Source organism: Orycteropus afer, unplaced genomic scaffold (genome assembly GCF_000298275.1).
Source record: "Orycteropus afer afer isolate SDZICR_OR568_19922 unplaced genomic scaffold, OryAfe1.0 scaffold00398, whole genome shotgun sequence".
In the NCBI taxonomy this organism is placed as follows: domain Eukaryota; kingdom Metazoa; phylum Chordata; class Mammalia; order Tubulidentata; family Orycteropodidae; genus Orycteropus; species Orycteropus afer.
The window spans coordinates 2,086,876-2,101,086 of NW_006921985.1; the positions used below are offsets into that span (position 1 = coordinate 2,086,876).

General features: G+C 45.2%; 1 protein-coding gene across 1 annotated transcript in view; it reads left to right on the forward strand.

The window, feature by feature from the left end:
* The window catches only part of GRK4 (G protein-coupled receptor kinase 4), a 115,783-nt gene that overhangs the window by 6,296 nt on the left and 95,276 nt on the right, over positions 1-14,211 (forward strand). Inside the window, exon 3 of the mRNA XM_007953518.1 lies at positions 13,933-14,028. Within this exon, the coding sequence (XP_007951709.1) occupies positions 13,933-14,028 (96 nt within the window). The remainder of the gene's footprint in view (positions 1-13,932; positions 14,029-14,211) is intronic.

The window sequence follows — 14,211 nt, forward strand, 5'->3', positions numbered from 1 at the left end:
CCTCATATGCATGTGAGAGCTGGACAATGAATAAGGAAGACCGAAGAAGAGTTGATGCTTTTGAGTTGTGGTGCTGGCGAAGAATGCTGGAAGTACAATGGACTGCTAAAAGAACTGACAGATCTGTCCTCGAGGAAGTGCACCCTGATGCACTCCATTCCTGATTTTAAACCATGCACTATCCCCTTGTTCACAGGTGCCTCCTGGTCAATGTACAGGTTCTTCATGAACACAATTAAATGTTCTGGAATTCCCATTTTTTGCAGTGTTACCCATAGTTTGTTATGATCCACAAAGTCAAATGCCCTCGTATAGTCATTAAAACACAGGTAAACATCTTTCTGGTATTCTTTGCTTTCAGCCAAGAGCCATCTGAAATAAGCAGCGATATCTCTCGTTCTACATCCTCTTTTGAGTCTGACTTGAATTTCTGAAAGTTCCCTGTCAATATGCTGCTGTAATCATTTTTGAATTATCTTCAGCAGAATTTTATTTGCATGTGACATTAATGATATCATTCAATAATTTCTGCATTCTGTTGGATCACATTTCTTTGGGATGTGCACAAATACCAATCTCTTCCAGTCAGTTGGCCAGGTACTTGTCTTCCATATTTATTGTCATAAACAAGTGAGCAACTCCAGTGCTACATCCATTTGTGGAAACATTTGTGTCATCCTCACTTTCAGCAGGCAAGGAAGGTTGTGTTGTCTGCATATTGCAGGTTAATGAGGCTTCTTCCAACCCTGATGCCACGTTCTTCTTCATATAGTCCAGCTTCTTGGATTATATGCTCAGCGTACAGAGTGAATAAGTTTGGTGAAGGGATACAGCCCTGATGCACTCCCTTTTTGATTTTAAACCATGGAGTGTCCCCTTGTTCTGTTCAAATGACAGCCTCCTGGTGTACATACAGGTTCCTCATGAGCCCAATTAAGTGTTTTGGAATTCCCATTCTTCTCAATGTTATCCATAATTTGTTATGCATAGTGAATAAAACACAAGTAAACATCTTTCTGGTATTCTTTGCTTTCAGCTAAGATCCATCTGACATCAGTAATGATATCCCTCATTCCATGTCCTCTTCTGAATCCAGCTCGCATTCTGGAAGTTCCCTGTCAATACAGTGCTACAATATTTGCTGAAACAAATGTAATGGGAGGAATATATGATGTGTACACTTGGATTTTGGTCTGAAATCTAGAAATCCCATTCTGGTGTCAGGTGGTTGTGTTCTTTGGCAGTTTGGTTAGCACCGTAACATTCTCTCTTGCTAATAAACCCCTCTCCCTGCCAGGAATTGTGCTTGCAAGGAGCAGCTTAAGCAAACAGGAGATTTATGGAAAGGATAATGGGTAGCTGAGAGAATTAAAGCAAGAACCTACAACCGGGCTGGCCCATCTGTCGATTCATTCATTCTTTCAGCAGGTATTCATGAGTATCTGTTATGAGCCAGGCACTGATCTAGGTGTTGGGCCTACAGCATAAACAAGGTCAGAGCTTCCTGCCACTGGGGAGCCATGTTCTAATAACAGAGACAAACACATAGAACACACGGTAGGTTAGAGGGTCACACTCGCCAAGGGAAAAATGGAGCCGGATTGAGGTTGGGAGTGCTGGCGGACCCTGGCTGGATCAGTTGGAGATGGAGTGAGGGGCTGCTGGGTGGCAGTCAGGTCTTGGTGGCTGCTGCCCCTGGGACAGCAGAGTCCTCATTTTGACTAATTTTGCCTCACTGCTTTCAATAGTCATTGTCCTGGGAGAGAGCATTTGAGTGACTAGCTTGGCATTGGGAGTCACGCAGCGGGAGAGGTGACCCCCAAAGGATTTGAGGTATAGGTGGTGGCTGTGCGTGAAGGAACAACAGAGGATCATGTCAAGTACACATATATATGTCCTGTGCCCTGGGTACAAGGACAGAGGGGCTGGGAGGGTTACCAGGAGGGGAGGAGAAGGCAGGGAAAATTGCTAGATAGGTTAATAATAAAAGAATATACGTGCATATCTGTGTGTGTTTAATGTCAAAGATTGTTAGTAGTTACTAAGGGTAGGACAAGTAGCTCTGGTGGTGCAGTGCCTAAGGCATTTGACTGTTTACCACAAGGTTGGTGGTTCAATCCCACCAGGTACTCCTCAGAAGAAAGATGGGACAGTCTACTTCTGTAAAGATTACTGCCTTGGAAATCCAGTGGGGTCGCTATGAGTCAGACTTGACTAGATTGTAGTGAGTTTGGTTTGTTTTAGGAGATAGGAGGGAGGGGGAAAGGGGAAGCTTTTATTTGGGGGACACTGAGTTTATGCTAATAGGTGGTGGAATACTTTGGAAAAGGATAGCAGTAATGGTGGCATGACATGAAAAATGTCATCACTGTCCCTGAGCTGTAAATGGAGAAGTTGTTATGTTGGTGATTATCTTGGTGTGTATGTTTTCACCACAATAAAAGTGAAAAAGAAAAGAAAAGGAGCATTTTACATATTGAACAGATATTTTAAAAGAAAACAAAATGCCTTACAATTGGACCAATAGGGAACAAACATCACAATAAATTGAGCAAAGATTGAAATCGTCACGGATTTCATTTTACTTGGATCCACAAACCCACTAGCCACTCCTCAGAAGGAAGGTTGGGCAATCTGCTTCCGTAGACATACCACTTCGGAAACCCAAGGAGTCAGATCTGACTCCACAGCAGTGAGTTTGTTTGTTTGTTTGTTTTTTAAAAAGACATTTATTTCAAGAAATATGTCAAAACCGTTGCTTCCTAAAACTACAGAGTAAATTATTCTGTACTTTAAACTGTCTGGGTTATTTACTTCCTTAATCACTGATACTTTGAAAATGTTTGCCGTTTCTAACTAGTACTCTTCCTGCCTTTGTTGGAGCCTAAATTGATCTCTAGAAGGCCCTGGGGAGCTCACTTGTTGGCCAAGAAGTTGGCAGTTTGAACCCACCCAGAAGTGCCTTGGGACATGGGCCTGGCGATTTGCTTCCGAAAGGAAGCCTTGAAACCCTGTGGTGAGCCCACATGCATCACCATGAATTGGAATCGACTGGATGGCAACTGACAACAATCACAAAGTGCTGTAGCATACAAGGTTAAGTCCAGTGGATAAGCTCGGCACTAAGTCTCTTTCTTTCCTGTAACTGTCCAGGCTGATGATCTGGGTTAGTAGCAGTGCTATTGGTTGTGGGGGTGGATCAGCCATCTAGAACTACAGCTGATGGGTAGACCAGGTTGGGCAATCCACTTCCATAGTGATACTGTTGCCAGAGCCACCAAGGGAAACACTAACGCTAAGCAAGATGGTGAAAAAGGAAGGACCTTTATTTGTGCTAGCACAGACTCAGCGGATTCACATCCAGAGACTGAGCCCCGAACAAAGGCCACATGGAGCTTTTATGGGATTCTTCTTCCGGGGTATTCAGGGTGAAAGCATGATTGGTTACCTGCAGAAAGAGCACCTGCAGCTAGCAGATTTTACAGAAGTTAAATGTACCCAAGTGGAAGAGAGGAGGGGAGCAGGGCAGGGGAGAGTATGGGCAGAGGAAGAAGGGAGGGGAGCAGGGCAGGGGAGAGTATGGGCAGAGGAAGATGGGAGGCAGAGCAGGGCAGGGGAATTTTCCACTCTACGGTTTTTCAAGCTGGCTGACGACAGATGTTTCTCGCCTCATTCCCCCCTTTGAGGCTCCTTTTTTTCTTAGGAATTAAGGAGCCTCACTTACCTGCTGAACAATTTGTTCTAGACTTTGGTTCAATGGTTTATATTTATGTAGCTGTGGTATATGAGAGCGTTTTTCTGTCCATCACAGTTTCTATGATTGAGTTGCTGGATTTCAGCGCTATAGGGAGTATACAGGGGAGGATGATAATAAGGGGTAAAATCAAGGCTGCTGCACCTGCAATAGCTTCAAAACCGCCAAAGTTTGTCAGTTGTTGAACCATCTTTCAGCGGTGCAGCCCTTCCCTGTTTGGACTGGGCCATGGGTTGTCTTTTTTCATCTTGTTCATATTTCTTCAATAACTTTTTCTTCATCATCTATCTCTAATGATTCTTTCTGGGGGCCACTCTGTATCCTTCACAAGCTCCTCCGGGACTTGGCTGAGTCATGTACAGGAATCCCTAGAGTTCCTCCTTTCTGCAGGGGTAGGAGGGTCAAAGAAGAATGGATAGTTCCTAAGGTGCAGGTACCTGTCCAACTCCAAGGGAGGTGAGTGTATGCTCGCCTCCCACAGATCCATTTGGGGCCTCCCAGGGCTGGTCAGTAACTTGTGATTATAAGGAGGTTATGTTACTGAAGTTTGTATATGGATTTTCTGGGGCAATTTGGTTAGTCCTGGACCACCAGTGAGTACAATTTGAAGTTCCCTTATATATCTGTATGTTAGTGTGAATTCGATCCCTTAGTTCTATATTGTAGTTTTTCCCTTTTTGCTTGAACCCTGAGCGGGTGTTTTGATACACTCTGTGTAAGAGGTATGAGAGATCGAAGTAACAGGTTAGGGGGAATGTGAATAGTAAAGTCCAAGGTATAGGGAATGAGTCCCAGGACAGTCATTGTACATGTGAGTGCAGGTCCTCAAGCTTTGGCTGCACGTAGACCAGTCAACCTGTGGAGTGACTGGGGCAAGGCACTGTAGATTTGTGGTTCGCACATTGCAGGATCACCTTCAGAGGCTTCTGGGGGTGGCCTTGGATTTCCCAGGAGTTGTTAGAGTTGTTAGGTGCAGTCCTTTTAATTCTGGAGTAATGAATTAATGAGGTGATACCTTGAACCTTGACTGCTGTGGGGGTGGTTGAATGACAGTAAGTGGTCCCTTCCACTTAGGGTTGAGGGGGATTAAGTTCCAGTCCTTCACCCACACCTGATGTCCTGGCTGAAACGGGTGTACAGGAGAGAAAAGGCTTATGGGGAGTGTTGTTTTTTCTTTACCCATTTAAATACCATTTAAATATAATGTGTTGACATTATACCCAGTACTTTCAACTGATTGCTAACTTTTGTTTCATACCTTTCCCTGGGTGTTCCAGGCATAGAACAAAGGAGAGTGGGGGTCTGGCAAAAAGGATTTCACAGGGGGAATATGCTGTAGTTTTCCGTGGGGAGCCCCTGATTTTTAGTGATACCGAAGGAAGGGCTGTGGCCAGGTTACCTGAGCTCTGGGGCCTATAAATAGTATATAATTTCCAATTTATGCTCAATGCCCGAGTTGTTTCTTGTATTACTTGTGCTATAAATGCTGGTTCATTATCCCATCCTATGTACTAGGGAAGTCTGTACTCGGGATGACTTCCCATAGTAAGGCTCGTGTTACTTCTCTGACCTTCTCTGACCGAGTTGGGAAGGTTTCCCCCATCTGGAATAGGCGCACACCATTACTAAGAGATAGCAGTAGCCCCACTGAGGTTTGCCTATTGCTTCATTTTCTGGTTTGCCTCGTGCTTTGCTTCCTGGTCTCAGTTTAGGAAGAGTTTATTACTTCCAAAAGTTGGGTGGCACTCATGCTTGTGAAACTTTCTAGTTTCTGAAGTTTTCGGCAGATATCTCCTGCACTTTGGTTCACAAAGGTAGTGTTGACTCTCGGTTGGTTTTCCTGGCTCTCTGGGTCAAATTGAGCATATAGTCTGTAGACTTTGCAAAGTCTCTCGTAGAAAGCGCTGGGGCTCTCCCCTGGGTCCTGCAGGATTTCAGTCACCTTGTTAATGTTGATTGCTTTTTGATCACCTCTCCATAGCCCCTGCAGGAATGTCGCCCACTAAGTTTCCAGGTTCTGAAGGCCTTCTCTCTCATTCGGGTCCAAGTGGGGATCCTCATCTGGGAGGCACCTCTGGGCTTATACCTGTGCATTTATAACCCCATCTGGTTTGTTCTCCTCTGTCCAGAGCAGTGGCAGCTTGCAGCACCCGTCTCTGCCCCTCGGTGTTAAATAGCATGAGGAGAAGCTGGCAGCAGTCTGCCCAGGTAGGGCTATGGGTTTGGAAGACAGACTCTATCAAAGCTTGAGGTTTCTCGGTATGTGGCAGGGTGTGATGCTTCCATTTGAGGAGCTTGGTGGTAGTGAATGGTTGATAAACCAGAGTGCACTGTCCCCGTTGACCCTGACCATTGGAGTCCATGTAGGTGGGTGCCCTCATCTCCCGGAGCAGCATCTGTACGGCTGAGTGAAGCAAGTAGGGCAGTCCAATGTTAACTGCGGCTGGGGCTGCAGACCCTGAGCTGGTGGTGGGGGTCAAGAAAGATACTGGGGTGTATGGACTGAGGGGGGGTGGTCCTGGGCTGGTCACCAATGGAGTTTTTAAAGCTGGGTTGGTAGCGGAGTCAGGTAGGAGTGGGGGTGATGTCTGCGGCCAGAGGATCTTTAAAGATGGGTACATTGGAGCATAAGAAGGGGGTGCCAGCTCCTCCGGCGCCTCCTGCAGAATGGGGGGGGTGGCGTTGAGAGTTCAGGCAAAGCACAAAGCAGAGCTTTAGCTTTCTTTTCCCCCTTTTGGTAGTAGCTCCAAGAAACCATCACCCAGTTAACTGTCCCTCAAAGCTATGGGAGTGGCCTTATGGCCAACTGAAGCCAGGTGTCTATGTAGGGGAATTGATCCAGGTGTCCAGGGTCCCCAGTCACCACCAGCTGGACTCCCATCACATTTTTTTTTAACTAGTGTTCCCTGTGATGGTCACTCGACATGGAAAGTTGGCCATTCTGACTCACACGGGGTTCTGAGTCTTCCTGCTTGCATCTTTACTCCATAATCTTTGTGTGTGTGTGTGTGTGTGTGTGATTTGGGTGAAGATTTACAGAGCAAATTCACTTTCTATACAGCAGTTCACATATACTTTGTCTCATGCCATTGACCACAGTTTACCACAATGCAAAAGCTCCCCTCCCACTTCCTCCCCATAGTTACCTCTTCCCAGTGTCCATCCCTCCATACACTCCTGCCCCCTGAGCTGTCTTCCTATGCTTAAGCACCCCTTCTTTTTCCCATGATTGTTCTCTTCAGGGAGTGTATCTACTTGAGGTAAATGTTCAACTCATATGCCTGTATTTTGTTTGGCTGGAAACCACAGGTGTGGGTTCAATTCCAGACCTGAAGGGCAGCTAGGGCCCATAGTCTCAGTGATTCCACCAGGCTCTATCAGACCAGCAAACCTGGTCCCCACCTTTTTTTTTTCTCTCCAAATGATTTTGAGTTTTGTTCCACATTGTTCTCCCTCTCTATCAAGGATCTCCTACATAGATCCCCTTCCAAGTGGATGACAGTGGTAGCCAGGCACCATCTAGTGCTTCTGGTCTCATAGTTGTATAGGCTGCAGATCGGATGGTGTACCAGTCTAATTGTTTCCATGAATTTTGGTTTTCTTCATTTTCTTCATTCTTCTTTGCTCCAGACGAGGAGAGACCCATCGTTGCATCTAGATGGCAGCTTGCTAGCTTTTAAGATCCCAGTCGCTACTCGCCAAAGTAGGTTTACTCCATAATCTTGAGCACCAAATCCCTTTTTAAAATTTTTAACATGATCTGGAGTGGGGTTCCTTTTTGACTCTGAGCCCCTCTCATTTCAGTCTAACACAATCGCCGGCCGCTTCGCCAAACTCTTCCCATTCCTCTCACAAGGATTTCAGGTGCCTCTTTGTTTTGGCGAGTCAATCTAAGCCCCTGACCCGGAAATCCTGCCGAGCTATCAGCGGACCCGTTGCCCTGAGCTGTATGAGGATCGCCACGGGTTAGGAGAGCGGCTCTGCACTTTCTCCCAGCTTCCTGATTCCTTGGGGTCTCAGTTAGCCAGACACACTCACTCACACATTTCCACCAACCCCAAAATCCTTTACTGCCTGTGGTCTACTGTGGTTTCTCGCCACTTCCATCTAGGTGATACTTGGACGGTGCCCGGGAGCTGATCAGACTCCCCTTCTTTCTTCCAGCAAGCCCGGCTACCTGTGGGGCCCTGTAACCTACTGCAGTGCAGACGTCTGGAGGGTGGTTGGTCCTCCTCATGCTAGGTCCCCAGAGCCAGGGGCAGGACTGGCTCTCATCCAAATTCAGGTGACCCACACAGTGTCAAATATCACACCAGCATGCTCAGCAGGTTGTCTTCCTCAGATCAAGGGCCGGCCCAGGCGGCTGGCTTCCTGGGGTTGGCAATAGCTGCGTTACTGGTCCCTCAGGTGGCAGGGGGAGGGATGCTGAACCTGAGGAGGTTTCCCAGCCAGTGCACCAGGAAGTCTTACCAGAGCTGCCAAGGGAAACACTAACGCCAAGTAGGATGGTAAAAAAGGAAGGACCTTTATTTGTGCTAGCACAGACTCAGTGGATTCACATCCAGAGACTGAGCCCCGAACAAAGGTCACAGGGGGCTTTTATGAGGTTCTTCTTCTGGGGCATTTGGGGTAAAAGAGTGATTGGTTACCTGTGAAAAGAGCACCTGTAGCTAGCAGTTTTTACAGAAGTTAAACATGCCCGAGCGGAAGAGAGGAGGGGGAGTATGGGCAGAGGAAGAAGGGAGGGGAAGCAGAGCAGGGGAATTTTCCACTCTCTCTAGACATGGTTTTTCAAGCCGGCTCGAACTGGATGTTTCTCACCTCAATACCACCTCGGAAACCCAAGGAGGGGGTTGCTAAAAGTTGGATCCGACTTGATGGCACATAACAACAACAGCAACACTTATGAAGTGGTTCCTGGGAATGTTGACATGTGCTTAGGGTGAAAGGGACAGGATGTGCTGACGGTCCACTAGCTATTATGGGATGTGTTTGGGGTCCAGACACCACAGGAAGGGAGTCAGTGCCCATTGACATGCCATCCACGCAAGCAGGCTGACACACTAGGTTCTAAGGCCAAGGTTCATTGGTGGCTCCCAGGGAAAGACAGCAGGCTTCTCTCAGGTCAGGAGTCCATTTTGAACACGTTGAATCAAGGTGCTCTGCGACATCTGGGGAGTGGGATCAGTGAGTCTCTTGAACTCATGGTTGGGTCAAGTAAGTGGAGAGCTTCTGGTCTAAGCGGACACATAGAGGGAGGAGTGGCAGTGGGGAAGCAAGAAGGCTGAAAAGGAAACCCTGTCCGCTTCAGCATGTTCTGCAGATGACTATCAGATGGATAAAAAGAGCTCTGGTGATGCAGTGCCTAAGGCATTTGACTGCTAACCAGAAGGTTGGCAGTTCAAACCCACCTTCTGCTCCACAGAAGGAAAATGGGGGGCAATCTGCTTCTGTAAAGGTTTACCACCTCAGAAATCCAAGGAGGTCACTATGAGTTGGAATTGACGCTATGGCAGTGAATCAGATGGATAAGGAGCTCTGGTGGTTAAGGTATTTGGCTGCCAACGTAAATGTCAGCAGTTTGAACCCCCCAGCTGCTCCACAGAAGAAGGAAGAAGCAGTCTGTTTCCATAAAGATTTACAGCCTTGGGAACCCAGAGGGGGTCGCTATGAGTCAGAATTAACTCAGTGGCAGTGAGTTTGGTTTCTTGGTTGGTTGGGTGTCTCTAGGTCAGATCCTCCTGAGCTCTTACCAGTCTCTGGAGCCTCTCCACCTCCTACAAATGCACCTCCCTCAAGACAGCTCATCTAAGTGGAACGCGCTTTCCTTCTTCTTCCAACAGGACTGGTATCTTGAGTCTCCTGCCTGAACTGTGTACGGTCTCACCTACCCAGAATGATTGAGACCGGAGGTCTCATTCCTCTGAGTTAAAGTTTTTAAACAATTTTTATGCTTAAAAGACAATCTTTCTGAAATATGAGTCTGGTTTTCCCACCAGCCTCCTCCCTGTGGGGTGCTGCATTCCCAGATCTCCCCAAGGCTCCGTCACGTCTTTCCTGCCTTGGCCTGGAGCTGAGCCTTACAGAGAGGCCTTGTCTGGCTGCCCTTAGCCAGCATAGCAACCCCTGCCTCTGCCCTGCTTGGTCTTGTTTCAACTGTTTATTACGTAGGCTTAGCTTATTGTCTTACTACCTGACTTATGTGTTTCTCTCTCCGTCACTGGATGGTACAGGAGGGACTCTGTCTATTTTCACCATTGTCTTCCCAGCTTTAAAGGTGTTTGGTGCATAGTAGGTACATATAGGTGCTTGTTGAACAAATAAATGTTTATAAACAACTCTGTGATATGTGCTGTTTGATATGGCTTACAAATTTGGAAACTGAGGCTCAGAAGAACTACTGAGAGAAGGTCAAGGTGACATGGTTTCTAAATAAGCACCAGTGACTGATGGCATCACTTGGGATTTTTCTTCACCCCCCTGGCTTCCTGGTCGGTCAAGTTCTTCTAAGCTTGTATTTTTCCTCATCCTAGGTGTGTCAGTTTGTTGTACTGTGGCAGCTTGCATGTTGCTGTGATATTGCAAGCTTGGGTATTCCAGATATCAGCAGCAGGGTTACCCAAGTGGACAGGTTTCAGCAGAGCTTCCAGAGTAAGACAGATAGTGAAGAAGGAAGGGGCCATCCACTTCTCAGAGAATTGGCCAGTGAAAACTTTATGAATAGCAATGAAACATTGTCCGATACAGTGCCAGAAGATGAGCCCCTTAAGTGGGAAGACACTCAAAATACGACTGGGGAAGAGCTGCCCCTCCAAAGTAGAGTCGACCTTGATGATGTGGATGGAGTAAAGCTTTCAGGATTTGCGTTTGCTGATGGGGCGTGACTCAAAATGGGAAGATACATATGCAAATACTCATTAATAATTGGAACATAGAATGTAGTAGGTATGAAGGAAAATTGGAAGTTGTAAAAATGAAATGGAATGCGTAAAGATTGATATCCTAGGCATTCCACAGAAACCGAACTCACTGCTGTCGAGTCAGATCTGATTCATCGCAACCCTTCCTTGGGTTTCTGAGGCGGTATCTCTAGGAAGTAGATTGCCTAATCTTCCTTCTGAGGAGTGGCTGGTGAGTTTGAACTGCCAGCCTTCTGTTTAGCAGTCAAATGCCTTAGGCACTATACTACCAGAGCTCCCATCCTAGGCATTAGTGAGCTGAAATGGACTGGTTTTGGCCATTCTGAATCAGATAACCATGTGATCTACTCTGCCAAGAATGACAAATTGAAGGATAATGGCGTCTCATTCATTGTCAAAAAGAACATTGGAGAATAAAGAAAACCTCGGGGATAACCATTTTGGTATCTTTTTTTTCCCTATATTCATGTAATAAACTTCTTTCATATGGGGGGAAAAAAAGAACATTTCAAGATCTAGGCTGAAGTACAATGCTGTCAGTGATAGGATAATATCCATACACCTGCAAAGAAGACCAGTTAATACTACTATTACTCAAATTTGTGCACCAACCAGTAAAGCCAGAGATGAAGAAATTAAAGATCTTTACCAACTTCTGCAGTCTAAAATTGACCAGACATGCAGTTAAAATGTATTGATTATTACTGGTGATTGGAATGCAAAAGTTGGAAACAAAGAGAAAGGATCAGTATGTGGATAAATGTGGCCTTGATAATAGAAATGATGCAGGAGAGCGCATGATAGAATTTTGCAAGACCAAAAACTTACTCATTGCAGATACCTTTTTTCAACAACATAAACAAATGATGGCTATACACGTAGACCTCACCAGAGGAGTGCACAAGAATCAGATTGACTACATCTGTAGAAAGAGGCAGTGGAGAAGCTCAATATCCGTCAAAACAAGGCCAGGAGCTGACATAGAACAGCTCATATGCAAGTTCAAGTGGAAACTGAAGACAATTTGAAAAAGGCCACAAGAGCCAAAATATGACCTTGATTATATCCCTCCTGAATTTAGAGACAGTCTGAAGAACAGATTTGATGCACTGAACACCAATGACCAAAGACAACATGAGTTGTGGGATGATATCAAGACCATCACTCATGGAAAAAGAAAAACTTCATTAAAAAAGACAAGAAAGAAAAGACCAAAATGGATGTCAGAAGAGACTCTGAAACTTGTTCTTGAACAGAGAGTGGATAAAGTAAGTGGAAGAAATGATGATATAAAAGATCTGAACAGAACATTTCAAAGGGCAGCTCAAGAAGACAAAGTATTATAATGAAATGTGCAAAGATTTGGAGTTAGAAAACCAAAAGGGAAGAACATATTAGTATTTCTTAAGCTGAAAGAACTGAAGAAAAAATTCAAGCCTGGAATTGAAATATTGATTGATTCTGTGGATAAATTTTTGGACGATGCAGGACACATCAAAAGAAGGTGAAAAGATTGCAGAGTCACTGCACCAAAAGGAGTTGGTCAACATTCACCTGTTTCAGGAGGTGCCATATGATCAATAAACAATGGTATTGAAGGAAGAAGTCCAAGCTGCACTGAAGGAACAAATGGATGCAGTGATGGAGGTGCTTACTCATCAATGCCAAGAAATTTGGAAGACAGCTACCTGGCCAACTGACTGGAAGAGATCAATATTTGTGTCCATGCCAAAGAAAGGTGATCCCACAGAATGTGGAAATTATCAAATAATATCATTAATATCACAAGCAAGTAAACTTTTGCTGAAGATAATTAAACAATGGTTGCAGCAGTATATTGACAGGGAACCTCCAGAAGCTCAGGCTGGATTCAGAAGAGATGTGAACTGAGGGATATCATTGCTGATGTTGGATGGATCTTGATTGAAAGCAAAAAATACCAGAAAGATGGTTAGCAATGTTTTATCGACTATGCAAAGGCATATGAGTATGTGATCGTACCAAACTATGGATAAAATTGCAAAGAATGGGAATTCCAGAACACTTAATCAAGGGAACTGTACATAGACCAAGAGGATGTCGTTCAACAGAACAAGGGGACACTGCATGGTTTAAAGTCAGGGAGGGAGTGAGTGCATCAAGGTTTTATCCTTTCACCATACTTATTCAATCTGTATGCTGAGCAAATAATCCAAAAAGCTGGACTATATGAAGAAGAACATGGCATCAGTATTGAAGGAAGGCTCATCAATAACCTGAGATATGCAAATGACACAGCTTTGCTTGCTGAAAGTGAAGAAGACTTGAAGTACTTAGCAATAGAGATCAAAGACTACAATCTGCAGTATGGATTACACCTCAACATAAAGAAAATGAAAATCCTCACAACTGGGCCAATAAGCAGCATCATGATAAATGGAGAAAAGATAGAAGTTGTCAAAGATTTCATCTTCTTGGATCCACAATCAACACTTGTGGAAGCAGCAGTCAAGAAATCAGATGTCGTACTGCACTGGACTTGTTGTTGTTGTTATGTGCCGTCGAGTCGGACTCGACTCATAGTGACCCCTCCTTGGGTTTCTGAGGCGGTATCACTACGGAAGTAGATTGCCCCATCTTCCTTCCGAGGAGTGGCTGATGGATTTGAACCGCTAGCCTTCTGGTTAGCAGTCAAGTGCCTTAGCCACTATGCTACCAGAGATCTCTTTAAAGTGCTGAAGAGCGAAGATGTCACCTTGAAGACTAAGATGCGCTTAACCCAAGCCATGGTATTTTCAATGGCCTCATATGCATGTGTAAACCGGACAGCGAATAAGGAAGACTGAAGAAGAGTTGATGTCTCTGAATTGTGATGTTGGTGAAGAATACTGAAAATACCATGAACTGCCAAAAGAACAGACAAATCTGTCCTGGAAGAAGTGCAGCTGGAATGCTCCTTGGACGCAAAAGCTCACCTACGTTGATCATTCCCTGGAGAAGGACATCATGCTTGGTATAGTGGTGGGTCAGGGAAAAAGGGAAGACTCTCGACAAGGTGAACTGACACAGTGGCTGCAGCGATGGGCTCAAGTATAGCAAGGATAGTGAGGATGGCGCGTGACTGGGCAGTGTTTTGTTGTACACAGGGTCGCTGTGTACAAGAACAGCAGGTATGCAAAGTACTAAAACAGAAGAAGGTACATGAATGGGAGTAGTTGTTACTGTTGGATACCTCTGATCATTTTTTTAAAAAATGCCTTTTCATTTTTTTAAATCTAGGAGGATATGGCAAAAAAAGTGGTCGTAGCAAAAAGTGGAAGGAGATGCTGAAGCTGCCCCCTCTCAGCAAATGTGTTGAGCTCCGACTCTCCATTGGTGAGTAGAGGACCGTCGGCAGGTGCCGTGAGCACCGACACTCCACGTGTCGATGGTACTCGGTCCTCTCAGAAGGGTGTGTTGAGCATTACGCTATTTGTTAGTTTTTATTCTTTATTGATTTCTGTACTTGTTTCAAAAATTATGTTCGATTCTCTTTATATCTTCATGATCCTTCCCAGA